This window comes from Ammospiza caudacuta, chromosome 1 (assembly GCF_027887145.1).
Source record: "Ammospiza caudacuta isolate bAmmCau1 chromosome 1, bAmmCau1.pri, whole genome shotgun sequence".
Taxonomy (NCBI): domain Eukaryota; kingdom Metazoa; phylum Chordata; class Aves; order Passeriformes; family Passerellidae; genus Ammospiza; species Ammospiza caudacuta.
Genome location: NC_080593.1, coordinates 143,004,912 through 143,024,272, shown reverse-complemented (window position 1 = coordinate 143,024,272; position 19,361 = coordinate 143,004,912). Strand labels below are relative to the sequence as shown.

The 19,361-nt window shown below is 40.6% G+C and overlaps 1 protein-coding gene across 3 annotated transcripts in view; it reads left to right on the top strand.

Annotated features, from left to right (window-relative positions):
- ATAD2 (ATPase family AAA domain containing 2) overlaps positions 1-18,122 on the top strand; it is a 30,428-nt gene extending 12,306 nt beyond the window's left edge. For 2 of the 3 annotated variants that reach the window (XM_058804008.1, XM_058803993.1), the window contains exons 12-28: positions 128-302; positions 932-1,020; positions 1,360-1,519; positions 2,889-2,979; positions 3,401-3,715; positions 4,663-4,768; positions 6,004-6,187; positions 7,690-7,875; positions 9,146-9,281; positions 9,432-9,628; positions 10,873-11,032; positions 11,379-11,501; positions 11,594-11,734; positions 12,840-13,193; positions 13,878-14,002; positions 15,689-15,817; positions 17,220-18,122. In XM_058804008.1, the coding sequence (XP_058659991.1) occupies positions 128-302; positions 932-1,020; positions 1,360-1,519; positions 2,889-2,979; positions 3,401-3,715; positions 4,663-4,768; positions 6,004-6,187; positions 7,690-7,875; positions 9,146-9,281; positions 9,432-9,628; positions 10,873-11,032; positions 11,379-11,501; positions 11,594-11,734; positions 12,840-13,193; positions 13,878-14,002; positions 15,689-15,817; positions 17,220-17,258 (2,710 nt within the window). In that variant the 3' untranslated portion in view covers positions 17,259-18,122. The remainder of the gene's footprint in view (positions 1-127; positions 303-931; positions 1,021-1,359; positions 1,520-2,888; positions 2,980-3,400; positions 3,716-4,662; positions 4,769-6,003; positions 6,188-7,689; positions 7,876-9,145; positions 9,282-9,431; positions 9,629-10,872; positions 11,033-11,378; positions 11,502-11,593; positions 11,735-12,839; positions 13,194-13,877; positions 14,003-15,688; positions 15,818-17,219) is intronic. The other variant, XM_058803999.1, reaches the window with a different exon arrangement.
- Positions 18,123-19,361: the final 1,239 nt, after the last annotated feature.

The following is a 19,361-nucleotide window of genomic DNA, read 5'->3' as shown; positions in this document are numbered from 1 at the left end:
TAAAGTATAACAAACAATGAAGAGAGCTTTGTTTAAGAGAGAACACTTGTGTGCTTCAGGGATGAGGGTGATCACAGGTACTTTTCTATATATTTCTCTTATGTGAATTTTTTTTTTTTAATTGCAGAGGCTGTCTGTTCTATGGCCCACCAGGGACTGGAAAGACATTGGTTGCTCGTGCACTTGCTAATGAATGTAGCCAAGGTGACAGGAGAGTAGCCTTTTTTATGAGAAAAGGTGCTGACTGCCTGAGTAAATGGGTTGGGGAGTCAGAACGACAGCTTCGTTTGTTATTTGATCAGGTACAGTTGAAACATGAATTATGTTCTGTCTGAGTTGTAACTCACTTTCTGTGGTCAAGAACAATTTTTTTTCTCAACTCCTTCCATTGAAGTGGGATTGTCAGTGTTTCATTTTTCAGTAACATTTTTAGAGGCTGGAAGTCTTGAGATCAATTAGGAAAAATTAGTAAAGCAGTCAAGAGAACCTTGCAAAGAAACGCACACCACCAACTCCTTGCCTCAGGAAAGAAAAATCCAAACAGCTGCAAAAAAGTTTTCAGGAAGTGGTGACTTCTGATCAGAGGGAAACAAATGCGAGCTGAAAGCATGGTTATTTTGAAATTGGTAACAAAGGTTGCTTCCAGAGCCTGTAATACAATTAAGTCCAGGCTCTGTTCTTGGTAGTTGCTAAATAGCTGTAAAAACCAGTGGTGTGATTTGTTTCCTGTCACCCAACTCAGTGGGTTGACCTATGTTCCTGCCTTCTGTTACTCACAACACTTGACTACCTTAGATCAATGAGTAGAAATCCCTGATGCTGGTCTGAAAAATCTACTTCCAGTGACTTTGCAACCCCAGTGTTGTTTGTGCATTTCTCCTCCAAACAGTGCTGTTTTCCTGATGTCAATATTCCTGTGTTTTCACTGTAGGCCTACCAGATGCGACCTTCAATTATTTTCTTTGATGAGATTGATGGTCTTGCTCCTGTACGCTCCAGTAAACAAGACCAAGTTCATAGGTAGGGCATGTTTTCTATCAACATGGAAACTGCTTGATCTCTGTGAAAAGAAGACCAAAATCTGTTTAACTTGATGTGACACATTCATTTATCCTGAAAACTAGTAATTCAGTACTACTTAATTTCAGATAATCTTTAAATATTAATTAAAAACAATTCACTGAACTTGATACCACCACGAGGTCTGTGTTACCTTATCTATTTTGTTATGTCTTAAAATGATTTGTTTTTTTCTAGTCAGCATTTTATTAAAAATAGCTTGCCCTTTGAGTGAGCATTGGTGATGATGTGGAACTGAAGAAAATTAACTGCTGAGTAAAAACTGTATTCTTCTCTTAGCTCTGTTGTATCAACACTTCTGGCACTTATGGATGGCTTGGACAGCAGAGGAGAGGTTGTGGTAATTGGAGCCACCAACAGGCTGGATTCTATAGATCCTGCTTTACGAAGACCAGGACGCTTTGATCGAGAGTTTCTCTTCAGCTTGCCAAACAAAGAGGTCAGAACTTCAACTCAAACTCAGTGCTTAATGTGGCAGAGTCCATCTTTGTAACAAACCCCTGCAGCACAGCAGGATTGTGGAGCAGTGAAAGTCTCCTCAGTATTGTACTGCTTGGACAAAAGAGGGCTCACTGGAGAGACTGTGCTGTGCTGTGGAGGGCAGACCTGGCACTGAGTATATCATTAAGATGATTGTAATGGGTAATTAGTCCTCTAATTATTAGTTTTGGTTTCTCTGCAACCAGTGAAGAAGATGGGGTGCTGCTACTCACAGAAATGTTTAAAAGTGACTTTATGAATTAGTTAAGAAGAACTGCTGTAGTGTTGTGAAATTGAAAGAAATTGTGTGCAGACAAGAATTCTTTTTAGTAACAAAAGCTTTGATCCAGGCTGGTGCTGGAACCAATTAAGTATGTTAGCAACTGCTGTTCTTACTGGTACTCAGTAATAGGGACTTGGACAAAAATGTGAAGTCACTGCACAGGTGCAGGGCTAGGGAAGCTTCTAGTTCAATGACAATAGGCAATGAAAAAAATATTGTGGGTGGGTGTAGCAAGCACAACTGGGATGCAGTTTTTGTGTTTTCTTTCTGGCTGTCACTGTTCTTTTTCTTAGCACTTTCCAGAAAGTGCTGAATTGAATGCTGGTAAAAGTGCACTAAACAGTGCATTTAACACATTTTTCTCCAGTTTTTATCTGCTGTCAGGAACAGGAGAGGAGGTGCTATGAAACAGATCTAATACACACTTCCCCACTGTGGAAGAATTTTAGAAATCTGCCATAGTTAGTCCGTGTGCCACAAAATAATTCAACGAAAATCCTGCTAAGATCAGAGATTAGGGATCAGGGATAGGCAACATTTTACATTTTCTGGATGAGTGACAGTAATTTCAGTCATAATTATTGTTCTACTTGATAGTAACAGTAGCAACTTGGAATGAAGTGCTAAGACTGTTTTCCTTGCATGACCTGTCAGAAAAGCAAATTTGATGAACTAATGAGACTACAACCATGAAATTTTGCTGAATTTGAGAGAATTTTCTGTAAGAATCTGTTTAAAGTTAAGTTTGGTGGTTTTTACTACAGTCTTTTCTTCTGGATCTCACACTTGTGAAAACTCACTTTTTTATGGAAGATGTAAATTGCCTTTTACTTCACTACAGCCCCCCAGCAAAATTTTAATATAACAAATTTAGAACTAGGAAATTTCCTGCTTGAAAAAACAGCATGTTAACTGACCCTTAAAATACTTCAGAGTTTAGCAGATAAGAAAGGTATTTTTACTAGTGTGAGAGTTTTGGGGGTTTTGTGTTGTGGTTGTTTTGAGACAATTTAGGGCAAACTGAAATGCAATGTTTTGTTTTCAGGCGAGAAAAGAGATTTTCAAAATTCACACACGAGACTGGACCCTGAAGCCATTGGATAAGTTTCTTGAAGAGCTGGCTGAGAAATGTGTTGGTGAGTTTGAAAACACTGTAGGTTGCTGCGTGGCTGGGTCATGGGGACCCAGAACTTGTTCCAGGCAGTACTTGAGCTCTGGTGCCTCTCTATAGAGTGAGGCAATAATGCTTCTGGCATGTCTTGGGAGCAAACCAAGGCAGATGCTGCTTTCCGTTTTCTTTTTCCTTAAAACACTGAATGGGTTTAGGCCCTCTTTCCCAGGAGTGAAGTTTTGACATGGGGCTGCTTCCTTAGTGCAAGCTGTCAGGCTGTGAGTCACATATCAGAACTTCTCTGCAGTGCAGTAATTTAAATTACCTCTTACCCTGTTAATTTTTGGCTGCATGCAAAGTCTTTCATTGTTGCAGTTTAGAATTCTTGGCCTTGACTTAGGTGTTTCCTGATGCTGACAACATCTGATTCTTGTTTTGCTCATCAGGGTACTGTGGTGCTGATATCAAAGCCTTGTGTGCTGAAGCTGCTCTCTGCGCTCTGCGGCGCCGCTATCCTCAGATCTATGAAAGGAGTGAGAAGCTGCAGTTGGACATTGCTTCCATTAAAATAACAGCAAAGGATTTTGTCATGGCCATGCAGAAGACTGTTCCAGCTTCACAGAGGGCTGTGGCTTCACCTGGGCGAGCACTATCACCTATTTTAAAACCACTGTTAGAAAACACATTGGAAAGAATTTTACAAGCCTTACAGAGAGTATTTCCCCATGCAGAGCTTGCACTGAAGAAGGACCAACAGCAAGGTACAACAACATCCACCTGTTTAAAATTCTGCCAAAGCAAAAGCTCCTGATACATGCAATAACACACATAAACCCCTCAGCCATAATGACAGTTCAGTTTTATAGCCTGGATGTGCAGAGTGCTGGATGGCAGCTGTGAGTGACCTGCAATACACAGTGTTTTAGTTGTTGTATTTTAGGGCTTGGCTTCCATAGCATAGGTGAGCTCATGCTCCTTACTGCATCACCCTTAATCAGGTTTAGTCAGTTGGTGAGAAAAAATCAATATTGATACACTCTCTCTTGATTAATGGAGGTCTGTGAATAGTTAGTTACTGTGTTGATCTCTGGAGAATGTTCTCCCAGTATCACTCCTGGTAGAGTTGGGATTGTGTGTGCTGATGAAACAGAGGCAGAGACCCACCAACACAATGAAAGCACTGGGGCTGGGAGATGGATAATTGCTCCCCCTCTCTGTCCACCTCCCATTATCTCCCCTTTTGTGATCTTTGAGAAGCCTCACTTAGAAGTTGTGTGGGTCTTTATACTCTGACTAGTTCTGGACAAATGGAAGGCTGTGGTCATTACATTCACTTAATTTCCTCACACCTGGTGGGAAAACCTGTTTCAAAAAGCAGTGGCCTCATTGGGTTTTTCAGGTGTCTAGGAAGTACAGACACTGCTCCTAATCAAATTTATTCCAAGGGAAGAAAAAAAACTCCCAAGTTTTTGTCAACAGGGAAACCTGATGCAAATTGTGGCACATAGGACAGCTTTGTAGAAGCTGTGCAATCTCCTTACATCTATGATAGAATGAACCCTTCAGAAAATACCATTCAGTGTATGTCCTCAAACAAAATAGAAGAGAATGATTTCCTGCCCTGATTTCAAAGGTGTATTAATGCAAGAGTGAGATTTGAACTATTCAGGAAAGTCAACAAAGCTCTCACCTTTAAATCCTATTTTAGGAAATGATGTGATTGACAGTGAAGAGGAGTCACCATCAATCTTTGAAGAGAATCCAGCTCACAAAGTACCTGATCGTGAAAAGGCAGAATTCCTCACTTTAAACAGGTTTTGTTTGTCCCCTTTATGTTTATATTTTTAAGATGGCTGGGTCTGTAAACTGTTTTCTTGTGAGGGGTGCTAGATGGAGTGATGGGTGTGGGGGGGGTTGGTCAATATTTGCAAGAAGTAAGTGTGAAATCCACCTGGATCTAAATGTTCTAACTAAATAAACTGCCCTGGCCCATCAAACTGACTGGCCCTGCCCTCTTTGCCTAAGTCAGTGATCCACAGATTATCAGAACATGTTGATTTAATCCAAAGGTTCAACACCCAAAAAATGTGCTGTCTGCCCTTTTAGCTTAAAAGAACCATAAGGATTTGTGAAGCCATCTTCTTCCCTTCTGCCTTCCAAGATTGTTAAATGAGAAATCAAATTGAGAAATAACTTGTTAAAACTGTGAGAAAAATAACGTCTGCATTTTGTACCTTTAACCTACAGAGTTTGTTAATTTTTTGATGTTTCATTGTGGAAGTTGTGTAAATCAACAGCTGAAGCAGTAGATTATTGTTGTCACTGTTGGGTCAGTTATTCTTCTAAGATCTTTGACTTTAGCAAGTAAAGGTACAACAGTCTTGAGGTAGAAAAACCCACAAACCTCTTCACAAGTTTTTCATGCTCATAAAACAAGATGATTAGGAAATTAATAGACAATTCAGAGAGGAAACCATAGAAGTAATTTAACCAATCCAATTGTGTGCTTCTTCAGATACAGCTAACGTGTTTCAGTGCCCACATTAATTTTTTTCCTAGAAATGTTGGTATGCTTCTTCCTTACCACCATCTCCAGTCACTACAGCCAAATTTTAGCTAAACTTGGCAGGTGTAGAGATCTCAGTTACCTAAAGTCAAGACCCATTGAAAATAGTGGTGTACATGGAGTGAAGAGACCCAGATTGGTTTGTGCTTAGAAAAGAAAGAGTTGTTGTTCTGCCCCTATCAGGTCACAGACCAGTTTTGTGTGAGCATTTGGCTGGACAGCTTCCCTGAAGGATTTAAGAGCTCTTACTTAAGCCAGCTAAAGGAATGGCAGACATACTGGGGCCTGGCAGGATTTCTTAGTGGAAATGGTACCAGTTCTTGAGAAAATAGGCTTTGGTAGTCTTCCTGATCAGTCTGGCTTATTATTTCATGGAACAAGGAGTATATTTACCAAAAAAAAAAAAGCATATAGGAAAAACTTCAACATCTGTGTGCCTATTAATCACTTGTTTTTAAACTTGTTTTCTTCTTACTGTTGTAGAAATCCTCGTTGCCAGCCAACATCTTTCAGGCCACGGTTCCTATTAGTTGAAGATCCAGGGTGTGGGCAGGCTTTTCATCTGGCACCTGCAGTAATCCATGCCCTGGAGAAGTTCCCTGTTTATACACTAGACCTGCCTGCTTTGTTTGTTAGCATCACATCCCCAGAAGAAACATGTGCACAGGTATCTTTTTTTCTCATTAATCTGGTATGACTCATAAACTGAATATAAACTGTATGTAAATTTGTGAAATAAGCAAAATTCATTTTTAATGGAGGAGGCCTGGTTGGGATAGGCTTTTATGTTTACTTCTGTCTGAAAATCCACTTTTTTTTCTAGATGGAATGATATTGTATAAGGATGGTATACATAGTCATGTTTTCCTTTTGAAAGGAAGCAGTGAGGTTGTTGCTAGCAGCTCTGGAAGATGGGAGATGCTGCTAATAAAGCACTCTCTGTGGCCAAAAAATCCTGCTGGTCTGTGTTGCATCCAGGAAATTTTCATTGCTTCTTAAGCCTCTGTGCTCTCAGTAGATGGCTCTGCATCAGCCTGATGGCATCATGCACTTTCTGAAGCCCTGTTTGTTATTACATTCATAGGACAGTCAAGGTTTGGGGGAAAAGGGTTTCTTCTTGTACATATACAGCTTGTTTGTAGTACATGCAGTAAAGAAATTAAAATTCATATAACACTAAGATTGTTAGACTGGTGTGCTTTCCTTCACTAGGAAAATTAAATATAACCAGATTAGTGCTGGTTTCCTTCTTCTTTAGTTTTAGGCAGGGAATACATGGTGTTGTTTGGCATTTCTGTATTAAAAGATTTTTACCTTCACAGAATTCACAATTCACAGAATTTAGTAGCAGTGTTGGAGAGCTGTAGGAGTCAGGACAGACACATTCCACGGCTCTTTTGTCACACAGGAGGAGCAATTTTCCTTTTGTTCTGTGATGGTTGCATCTGTGGATGAGTAACTACCCTGTGTAGTGACTGCCTGGATATACCATGTGTGCTTCCCCACCTTTTGACAGGAACTCTCTAAATATTGTTAATCTGAGAGGGCACATGGAGAAATTTGTCACTTCCCTCTGGCAGTAGATGCATTTTGTCTCCTGTGATTGAGGTGCCATCTGTAAGCAGTGGCTTGTGCTCTTCCAAAGCATATCATCTGCTCTGATGGATCCTCTGGTAGTAAGAAGTTGTGATTTAGCTCTTCAGGCAGACAAAAGAATGGTTACCTCTTATAAAATGTGCTTGAAATTATGCATTGTAAGCAGGCTTCTCACATAGGTCTTTGAGTCTGTGTGTGTGCTCTGAACTGAAATGGGTGTAGTTGCACTTGTGTGGCAATTTCTCCAGGCTAATACATCTTGCTGAAGGGCTGTTGTGTTTTTTTGGGTGCACCACCAGATTGGCTGAGTGCTGAGGCTCTTCAGGAGTTCTCTTACACATAAGAAGTTTTGAAATTGGGCAGAGATTCAAGTCTGTTTCTGTCTGTGTAGCCATGTCTGTGTTTGAATAAAACTGAAAATTTTACCTTGTTGTTAAGGAGTAGTTAATTTATTGATTTGTCCTGATGTTTTAGCTTCATGTACTCCTATTTCATAAGAGAGTTTGATGTGTGGTTATTTAGTATCCTGTTCTACAGGATGTCGTTTTCTTACCTGAGCTTTCATTTTGCCAGTTGATGCGAGAAGCTCAGAGAACAGCACCAAGCATCATTTATGTGCCACAGATCCCTTTGTGGTGGGACACTGTTGGACCCACAGTGAAAGCTGTTTTTACAACACTACTGCAGAACATTCCAACATTTGCTCCAGTTCTGCTCCTTGCAACAACTGATGTAAAGCATGGAGATCTCCCAGAAGAGGTATTTATCAATACTTCTTTTACTCTTCCTTTTTTGTTTGTTAGTTTATAGTTCCTTTAAGCATGGGAATGCTGTACCACTCTAAAGCAAATTCATGCTGTTACTATTTGGGCACTCAAACACTCTTAAAAGTCTCTTAAAATTTGCTTAGACAAAACAGTGGTGTGAAAGCATTTGTCTAAAGTGTTTTCTGAGTAAAAGGATTGACTTTAACCCAAATGTTTCACCCTTCTCACACACTGATGCTTATTAGACAGATGTACAAATTTGCTTCAGGCAGTCATTTTGGTGACTGCAAGATGGTGAGGTGTGTGCTTAGTGAAGAATATACAGTGCTTGAGATAGGAAAAAGATTGTTTTACTGAAAAGTGGAAGCTATTTTTACTGGAAAAGTACAGTGGTCACACTGTTATTGATGGAATGTCATTTCAAATTTCAATAATTTCATTATTATTTCCATTTCTTTTTACAACTGGTAGGTGAACACTTGACATACTGGAAAGATAAAGTCCAACTTCCATTTAAGTAACTTAGAAATCAATTTTTAGTTGTATTCCTTAACAAAATTCAGTAAGATTATCTGCTGAGCTTTCTGGACATTTGTGGTGGTAAAATTACCTCCCCAGTCCCCTCAAGCTGCACTGGGATTTCAGAAACAACATCAGAGAGTGTTAAAGGAAGGTGTTCAAAATGTGAATATGATGCTCTGATTATTTTGTCTTAGTAGCAGAACTTACTGTGATGTTGTTAAATGCTTCCTAAAATAAGGAATGAAATTATTTCCATACCCTTTGGTAATAGAGATGGAAAAACAGACTACAGCCTGGAAATAATGCAAGTTTAGACACTTCATTTAAATTTATTAAAAACAAAATTTTAAAAGCCACTTTAACAACAAGCTGGCACTCGCCCGTTCCCTCCATAGCTGCCATAAAGATTCAAGCTAAAGAACAGAAAGGCAGGTAAATACAAAGTATACAAAGTAACCAACCTTGGAAGTGGTGACTCTCCAATCAGTGGTTTATCACATCTTTTTTTCATGGAGCCTAAACTCTAGATGGTATAATTCCTCCGAGCAAGTGTTTTAATTTGCCATTCTATGAAAATTTAGCCTTTTACAGCCAAGAAGACAACTTTACAAAGCTTATCTTACCCAGATGAATATTCAGTTTAGTTTAGAAAGGCACTCAGCTTTTTGGAATAGAATATTAAAAAATACAAAAAATGTGCATGGCCTTATATATGAAATTTTTTTCTCTTCATGCTTTAGATAAAAGCTTTATTTAATAACGATTGTGAAGAAGTTTTCAAAATCCAGTGGCCTACCTGTGCTGAAAGAAGAAGTTTTTTTGAGGATTTAGTTATGAAGCAAGCTGCTGAACCTCCTGCATCAAAAAACAACTCAGGTGAGGATATTCAAAACATAACATAAAACTTGGCTAGCAGTAAGTTAACAGCTAATACAATACAGTGTTTCCTTTGGGGTAATTTTCTATCAATTATTTTTCATGTGCCTGTATTTGAGTACCATTCATTGACTGAAATTTTCATTTCAGCTCGGCAGCCCCTGGAAGTGCTGCCTGTGGCACCGCCCCCAAAGCCTCGGCAGCTGTCGGAGGAGGAGCTCAAACAGCTGGAGGAGCAGGAGGAGGACACGCTGCGGGAGCTGAGGATTTACCTGCGGGATGTGACCCACAGGCTCGTCATTGACAGGCGTTTCAGGGCATTCACAAAGCCTGTTGACCCACAGGAGGTAAATATGGTGTTGATCTGCAGTATCATTATATCTGTGTGTATTCACAATTTCTGTGTGTGTGTATTCCTCAGTGTTTGTGTGTTCTTTCTAGGAAGGTTTATCTTTGTCTTTAGGATCATAGTGTTATGAATCTCCAGGATATGGGAGGTGAAGTTTTGTTTTGCTTTCACTTTTTTTGATTCTGGGTTACTTGAATGTCTGTTATTTGAGTGTTCACTAAGTCCCTATCTTCCTTTTAAAACCTCTTTAAAACTTGGATGACCCTTCTAATGGAATCATCTCAACAAGGATCATCTAGTCCAGGTGCCAGTTATATCAAATGCTAAGACAGTTGGCTTGTGAAAAGGCTTTGATATGTAGGTGTATTACAGCACTAAAAAGAAGAGATTTGTCTTTTTCTCTGTAATTATAAACAGTACTTCCAGGGCTGTTTTAATAAAGTGTAAAGCTCTTTAATTGTCTGTCCATAGTTTCTGCAAGAACAAGAGTAGAAGCAGCAGTTTGTCAGATTTTCAGATTCTGTTCTCAGGGGGCTTTCCCTGCTATAAGATCAACCATAAAGGCTGTGTGATTTTTTTTTTTTCTTCCTCCCATATGCTTCTCATTTAATTCATTAAATAATTGTAGGCTGGGGCACATATTTCCAAGTCAGCTGGAAATTTGAGATAGCTTTGCATTTCCACAAGGTCCTATTTCCCCACATGTCCACTGACTTCTTTCCTTTACTTGTAATTTCCAGATCTGAATAATCTAAACAAACATAGATGTCCTCATCTGAACTAGTCATTAGGTTCCTTCTATTGTCAGAATAAAGAAATTGGCACCCCTGGGTCCAGCTATCTCATTCTAGGTCCCCAGGACAGGTACTTCAAAGGTGCAATTCCTGCATCCTTTTTCTTGCTGCCAAAACCAAAGACAATTTCTGGTGACTTTACTGAGAAATTGTTTTTTTGCTGTTATTTTCCAAAAGGAAGTGAAACAAGTTCCACTCTGGATGCTGGTTCCTTCTCTGCCCCACACATTCTTCTCACCTCCCTGCTCCTTTGTTTTCCCCTCTTCTAGCCTGTCTCTTCAAAACCAGCTGAAATAGTCTTTCTGTTTTCAAGAAGCTGCTTGGGTAATTTCCACATCTTTGGATGCATCATATTGGGAATTTTAACAAGTCAAATAAAAGACTTCATGAAAATAATTATTTTTGGTGGCTGCTGTGTTAAACCTCTGAGCATGTATTTCTTTTGTAGGTACCTGATTACAATGCTGTTATTAAACAACCCATGGACCTCTCCACAGTTCTGTCCAAGATTGACATGCACCAGTACCCAACTGCAAGAGACTTTCTAAAAGACATTGATCTAATCTGTAGCAATGCTTTAGAGTACAACCCAGCTAAAGATCCTGGAGGTGAGGATGTGGTTTTATCACTAATTTGTAAACATTTTAAATTTACATGTCATTGGTGTACAGTAGATGTAAGATCAGATTATTTAAAAGATCCCTAGAGAGCATTTCTGGCCAGGTTGTGAATGTTGCAGTATCAAATAAACTTATTTGGGCATGAAATTGTGGTAGATATGTTGATTGGAAGCTACTGCTTTTGCTTTAAAGTTATCAGTTCGCATGCTGAAAAGATTGACTGAGATAACCTTTCAGAACCTACCTATGACAAGCGAAAAACCTTTCTAAGTAAACAAAACTAAGGGTTTCATTGGCTGGAAGAAAGCACTCAGTTGTGGCTGTAACATTTCAGATCGCCTCCTCAGGCACAGGGCCTGTGCTCTGAGAGACACTGCCTATTCCATAGTGAGGGAGGAGATGGATGAGGATTTCGAACGCCGCTGCCAAGAAATCAAAGAGTCTCGTAAGCAGAGAGGTATGTTCTTTGGCACTGAGGAATGAAAGACTTAGCTCAGTATCTGTAACCAGCCATGCAAGACACCCTGCTTTGCTCTCCTTTATTGCAAGGTTCAGACTGTGCTTCCTCTTCCTTCTGTGAAATGCCAGAGGAGGACTCTGTTCCTGGGTGTAAGAAAACAGATCCAAAGTGTAATGAAAAACTGAAGATCTTAGCAGTGCCTGTGGATGTCAGTACCCCCTGCTCTAAAGGCAAGTTGTGTTTTACTCAGACTTTCCTGGAGAAGTTGCTGAAGCTGCTGTTCTTGTGACTTAACAGGTTCCTATGATGCCTGGTTCTTCATGCCAGAGGCATTACATATTTTAATATGCTGCAAAACTTGGGGTAAATCCAGAGGTCATTCATTCAGTATGGTTGTAAAGTCCAAGTACAATGGCTAGTTGACATTGTAAGACACTGCCCTTAGTGGCCCACTGCTATTTAATGGCTCCTACATTGCTACCTCTTAATAAAGTTGTACATGGCAGTTTCTGAATGCTTACCTAGTTTTTACTTGTATGCAACAGTGTTTTCCCCGTCCCTGCCCTCAAACATTAAACTCTATTCCTGTGATTTTCAATTGAAGGAGAAAAGGTTAAAAAAGGGGAGCAATAATAATAGACATATAAAGGGAAGATAATTATTTTGTTCAGTTTTACCATGAATATGACACGGGGGGAAAAAAGGGTTTAAAACACCTGATTTGATGTGACATTTCCTGGTCTTGCTGGCGTATCTGGGAATTTTGCCACTGACTTGACCAACAGGTACTCTGTGGTACTCTCTGAGTACAAAGGGTGGTGGGGTTTTCTGGAAGGGAAAATGGCAAGTTTGTATTGAACAAGGTTAACTGAATCAGAAAGCTTATGAGGTGGAAATCTCTATGGAGGTTTTTTTTCTCCAGCAAATACTTCCTTAAAAGTGCCTCTTCAGCTTTTCCCAATGTGTCTCTAACTTTTGTGAGATTTACAGATTCTGAGGGTTCATCTCCAAATACGTTTCTATTCACAAATATTAGATTACTAAGTCACTTGATAATCTTGCTTTCCAGTAAGACTTCCTGTCTAAAGTAAGACTTCTGTTTTCATAGCCTCTTGAAGCTGTTGGTTTTGTGAATTAAATTCTGTAGCTGGATCTTTTAAAATCTAGTAGCTACCTGACTCTAATAAATACCAATTTTTTCTCTAGACACATGTCTGGGGAGATGGGCAGTGGTATTTAAGCTCATTTGGTCATTTTCCTTGTCAGACAAGTAAGATGAACATGCTTCTTGTTTTAGTATTGTTTTGGATTACTTTTGCTTGTATCTCTTTGTAGAGAAGTCAAAAAGAAAACGCAAAAGGAATAGAGAGTCTTCAAGTATTGCAGCAAAGAAGAGGAATGTTCAGTTCAATAAAGAGAATAAAATTCCTGAAGACCAAAATGAAGTGGAGAGCAATGAAGAGTCTGGCACAGACTGCACTGAATTTACATCCTCTCAGGATACTCTTGAAGAACATGAAAATGTACTTCAAGAACGACAGAAAAATGGGACAGAAAATGAAAGAGAGAGAGTTCCCCTTGTGGGCAAATCTCCTTCTGGAAAAAGGAGAGAACATTCAGACCTAAGAGAACAGAGTGAGATGCCAGACTGTCAAAAAGCTGGAACTTCTGAAGATGGACGTTCAGATGGTAAGTGAGAGATCAAACAGGTCATTCACCCCCTGATTCCTCCTCAGGAGGGTTACACTACCTGCCAGGTTTTAGCCTTCCTGATTTCTGTTCTCACTTGTCTCTCAAATTGGTGCACAGTTTCTTGCATAATGGTGCTGCCCCTCGAGTTATGCCAGCCAAACTCGTGTATTTCTGCAGCTGCTGAGTTTCTGATTCTGCAGTTTATTTTTCAAATAGTACCTAACTGAAAAACAAACAATGGCTTTCTTTTATTGCATGAGGATCTTTCCAGCAATAAGAAACTTAAGTTAAAAAGCTGTGCTTCAAACAGTGTGCACCCAGGCTCATGTGTGGAATAGAAGAGTTATGTCCTGGTGTTTGCAGTGTAAGATGTGTTTTCTAACCTAACTTACTTTGGAGTTTTACAGCACAATACTGTAATGGCAACAGGATTTTTTCTCCTGGTTTTTCCCCTGCCTTTTTGTCTAGTATTGGGGTTTTTTTTGTGTTCAAGTCTCTAGTTTTCATGGAGCAGAGATTTTTGCCAGAAAGGAGGTAAAAGTGTTAAGCATTTATCAGTGAAAAATGGTAACAGTTGTCTGTTGTTGCAGAGAGGTTCTCTTCTCCAAGTACAGGGTACTTCACTCTTACTGTGTTTCAGAGAGAGAGAAATCCTGACTTAAGAAATTTGTGTTGTTCCAGATTTGTGGGTACACCGTATGACTCGTGCAAGATCATCTCAGGTGGAAGAGAAACAGCTGGGATGTGTTGGGAAGGCAGTGAAAATTGGCACACAGAGAGTGTTTGTGGATTACTGTGAGCTCAAAGTAAGTTTAAATTTTAATTTTGTTAATACCAAAGTAGGACATTTTCTTGCTACATACAGAGTTGTAAATTAAGTCAGTTGTTAACCGGTCAATTCAGACAAAGTATGGGAGGAATAAATAGCTGGTGAAATAACTCAGCCTATAATGGACTATGACTTGTTTCCACAGCTAGTGTAGGCTGCTGTTCTTGCTTTTGGTGAACTAAAATTTTAGGAGACTGGATTATCTCCTATTGTTAATGTAAAAGGGCTTGTTAGATTTTAAAATAGCACACTGGCAAACTGGTAATGCTGTTGGTTATTAGTGTCTTGGCAGTTTTTATGATGGACTGGGGGGTTGTTTTGGCTTGCTGTTTGCATGTTTTCATTTATTAGGAACTGAAAGATTACATTGATTTTTAGCAGAGATGACTTTAGGACTTTGAAGTTAGCAGGTTGACTTAAAGGTCATTCTGGATAAAATACTAATATCTTCTCAAACACTTTCAAAATCCAGTGATAGAATTTTACATTCATATAGGTACCGTGTTACAAGGTTTTTCCAGTCCCTATAGGAGAGAAGTTGTTACCCTACAATACAGTTCCTGAAAGGGTCAAAAATATGCCTAGCTGCAGGGGGTCAAAGAAATTCCTTTGCATGAGAGGGTAGAGGGTAGATGGACCTGGCCTTTTTCTGGAGATGTTGCAGTGAGGAGAATTCAGGAAATTGAGGTTGAGGTCCTGGAGGTGGGTCAAACCAGAGGAGGCTGCTGTTTATCTGCCATGAAAAGAAATGGAGTGAGAAGAGAGAAATTAACTTTTCAAGACAGGCTTCCTAAGCAAGGAAATGTTACGGGTTTGTGTTCATAGAATGATAGAATATCCTGAGTTGGAAGGGATCTAGGAAGGATAGAGTCCAACTCCTGGCCCTGCCCAGGGCACTCCCAACAATCCTACCATGAGCTTGAGAACATTGTCTAAATGTTTCTTGAGCTCTGTCAATCTTGGTGCTGTAGCCACTTTCCTGAGGAGCCTGTTCTACTGCCTGACCACCCTCTGGGTGAAGAACTTCTTCCTTATATGCAGCCTAAATTCCCCTGACACAGCTCCATGCTGTTCCCTTGGGTCCTGTCAGTGGCCACCAAAGAGCAGAGATGGCTCAGTGCCTGCCCCTGCACTTCCCCTGGTGAGGAAGATGGTGTTCATGTCTGTCTCTGTAGGCAATGCACATGGGTTTCTCTGGAGTCAGGGTGCCAGCAGTGTGTGCTCTGAAGGTACTGCCCACTGCAGAGATGGTACCACAGAGCCCTTCCAGAGCTCTCAGCTGTGAGGACAGAGCTACAGTCATCAAATGCATCTTTTAGAAAACTTGAGTCCTTAACAAGAGTGCCACTGGAATTTGCTGTGTGTGTTAGGCTCTTTGGAATTCACTTGTAGACAATAAGCTGAGTGACCTTCCAAACTGTAACTGCTTGGTTTTGTTTAGGCTTGGGGTTTTTTTGTTTTTTTTTTAGGGGTTTTGAGTTTTTTCATTTATTTGCTTGATAATAGGGCTAGAACTCAACACATACAAGAGCATGCACTCACTTCTTTGGCAGCAATTAAAAAGTTTCACATGGGAAGTTGGCCATACACCTGTCCTACCTTTTCTGTTTGCTGCTTATCTTGTGCTATTCTGAACTCTGGTTTCCATTTTTTTTTTCTTCAGCAAGTGCTGCATTCTATTGCCGTGGTAACTGAGAACGTCAGTATATTTCGCATGGAGAAACTGTATGCTGTCCTTAGCCAGTGCATTTACCAGCACCGGGAAGATGGTGACAAAAACGAATTAGTGAAGGTAATTTTTTTTGTCTTGTTGCACTTTCTGACATTATTATAAGTCTGTGTGTTATGCCTATGTACATGTGCCCCGTGAATGTCGTGGTTATTTGGTATTACTCATTGCTGCTTAGTTGCCTGTGTTACAAGATTTGTTCATTACAATCTGGAAGACATTTCTCCGTATTGTAAAACTATTGTTGCATTTGGCTTAGCTGCTGGCAGTTTCAGCAGGAAAAGGTTTGAAGATGATGGGTGCCCCCAGAGCCCTCTCAAGGCAGTTGAGCTCAGTCTGTCACCACTCCTGCTCCAGTACCTCTTCAGTCCTGGGGGGGCTGTGAAAGGAGGCTGCGTTTCTCAGTCTGTCACTTCCTCGTTCTCCTCTTGTGGGCACTCACACGTGGTAACACTTGTATAGCAGTCACTCCATTCCTGAAAAGAAACTAAGTATGAGGCATAACAAGAAGAGACTTTAGTCTCACCAGACTTGCTTTTTAGCTAGAATGGCTCAAGCAGCTTTCATTTCATATATGGGAGCTTCCTGCCTATGGAGGTTTAATGCTAATGAGTCAGGTTCTGTAATCTCTTCCTGTAAGAGAGGATTTCCATGTTGTCAGAACTTGGCAGAAATACTCCACAGTAACCCATGGTCCCAGTCTGACATTCCCAATGTTGAGTTGATTTAGATAGGTTGGATATTCAGTCTTCAGCTTCAAAGTCCTTGAATCCATTTGTCTTCCAGGTGGTCATGCATAAGAATAGATAAAATTTTTTTATGCATCTCAGTTTTCCTTAAAAAAAAACAGGAAGCCTCTTCTCTTGGATTCTGATCATCTTGATCTCTCCTTCCACATCTGATAGAGAGTCAGATGCTCTTGCTCTGATTGTGCAACAGTGAGGACTAGTTGGATGCAGGATGCCATTCCTGAAAAATGCACCCTCCTATCTATCATAAATTACATGATTTAGCATGTTTGTTATCCTGGTGTTTTCTGCTTCTTTGACCTTTGACCAAAGAATATTTCCTATTCAAAGAGATTGCACAAATCAGTCCAGGAGTAAGTTCTACTGTATGAAAACAGAGACTTTAACAAGTATTTATTCAGAGTGCAGAAAAGAACAGTTCAGCTTTTAGCTGTGACTCTTTGGGAACTGTCTCCTCTCTAATTGCTGAAAGCACCATTGATCCATGGTCCCCTGATACAGATCCCTGCAGTTTTCCTAGCCTGCTCTCTGTTTTGGGTGCATAAGGGTGTGTTGGAGCCAGTGAGTACAGAACAGTGGTGGTGGTAGCACATGCATTGGCTAAATCATTGCTAACAATTGTGTGTACACATTCTCACTTCTTTTGATGAAGTAGCAAACAGGTTTCTTAAGTTTGTATTCACACTGACTCCTAATTGGTCTTTTTTTCTTCTTAGGCAATGAAGAAAGAAATTACAGCCTTCAGTTATACATGATACTTGATTTCAGCATACTTGACACACTCTGTAATGTTTTCTTTTTACTGCATGCTGTTTTTTCTTTGCATTGTTCAATAAATACTACATCTACATATATATTTATACAGATATATCTTAAAATTTATTAAGAAAGCTCAAAGAAAGTCATTTAATGACTTTGATATTTCCCTTCTAGATATGTATATTTTAATGTGACATACTGCTGTGATTGCCTTTTGAACTCAGCAGATCTGAATAGATAATTTCAGTACCTCTCTTTAAAAGAAAACCTAACTTGAAACAAAGCAAGATTTACTACTGTAACTTTCTAAGGTAAAGTTCAATCGTGCTTGAAATAATGACAATCTTAATACTGGAGAAAAGCATTTTACCACAAATTGTTAATTCATCAGATGGCTTGTAGTTGAATTCAGTTGTAAATAGTTTTCTAGTCACCTGGGAAGAATCATATCTGTTTATTACATAAAAGTGAATATATTGTTGGTGATAAATATATTGAAGTAAAGCAAAGTAGTACCCTGTTTTGAAGAAGTATTTCTCTTCAAACCAGCAGAGAAAATTTATCTGTTAATTTGATATTTAAAAAATAGGACAAAGTTTAACTATATGAAAATAAAATTTTATATAAATCATGATAAAATGTGGCATGACCCTTCACTCTGCTGTTCTGTCACCTCATGTACACAACGTGTGGCGGTACTGAACGCCAAACTGTGCAATCCTTCTCTGTGTTTGGTTTCTTACCTCTGTCAGTAGTGGTCTCTTTTTGTGTCCTTCTACTGTGTTTGTTCAAACATTAGTGTGCTATGTAGATTTTGTGTATTGTTTGGTGGGTATTAATAAAAAATTCATCTCTTTTTAGTGGTGGGTTGTCTGCTCTATTTTAATCACAGAACAATTTTGATCATTGATAATCTTGCATTTAAGACACAAGGACAAATACTATGGTTTTAAAATAACAACTGCATGTGATCAGCTTCCTCTCCACTCAGTGTATGGATTATAGAGTAAAGACAAGCTCAGGAGAAGGAAAAAAAAGAAAATTTACATTTTAATGCAGTTTATAACATTGACAATGTAATAAATGAACTAATGTCCTTAACTCGATCTCCTTCTTGGCTGCCATCGCCAATTTCAATGTGACTCGGGGCAGGCAGCCTGTTGAGTGCATCTACTAAGAGCACTATTTTGAAAACTGACAGTGTGGAATTAAGGAACCAGAAATATTCCTGGGATCAAAACTTGTGTTTTGAGCACTGTCAACTAGGCTCGACAGGGTTCTGTACCTAGGCAGATCTTTAAAAAGCTTCCCCATTGTGTAAATCTTCCATCTTTTGTGTCCACCTGTCAACAGTTAAGCGCTCCCTATATATTTCTTTTTTCTTTCTTGAGGAAAGTGTCACGTTTAAGCATCTGACCCAGAATAGCACACAGTGATGAGAAAAATAGTGTAGGGAAACAACATTTTTGAGAACTGGTAGAATGAGAGTTAAACCCAAATACTGATTAAAAGATTTTGTACGTAGTAAAGGGAGAGCGGTCTCCTTTCTCCAAGTTCTCTAACTAACAAAAAAACCCAACAACCCAAGGTGTGGGAAATGTCTTTTTCGTTAGAGCCGCTCCTTCTGTCCTCACTCGCGCTGGTTTGGGTGCCGGGACCCTGCGGCCGTGTTGTCCCTCGGCGGCAGCTCCGGGCGGGAGCGGCAGCAAAGCCCTTCCCGGGCTGGGGGCGCCGCTGTCCCTCAGCCCGTCCCGGCCGCGGCGGGAGGCCCGAGCGCGGAGCCGAAGTTTGCCAGCGGGGGCGCGGCTGCCGCCCGGAGCTCCCACCCCGCCACCCCCGCTCGTGCCCGGGCCGCCCAGGAGCCGCCGGTGTCCCTGGGCTGCGGCGCTGCGGTGCCGGGGCAGCCCCCGCGCCCGGTGTCCGCCGCCTGACGGGCGGGGCGGCGGGAGCGGCTCCGCCCCCGCTCGCTGCCAGGGCGGCTGAGGCAGCGGCCGCGCCGTCCGCGTTCGCCGCGCTCCCGCCCCGGGGCAGCGCCGCGCCGGGAGGATGCGAGTGGGCGCCGCGGGGCGAGGCGAGGGCGCGGGCGGCCGCGGCGTTGG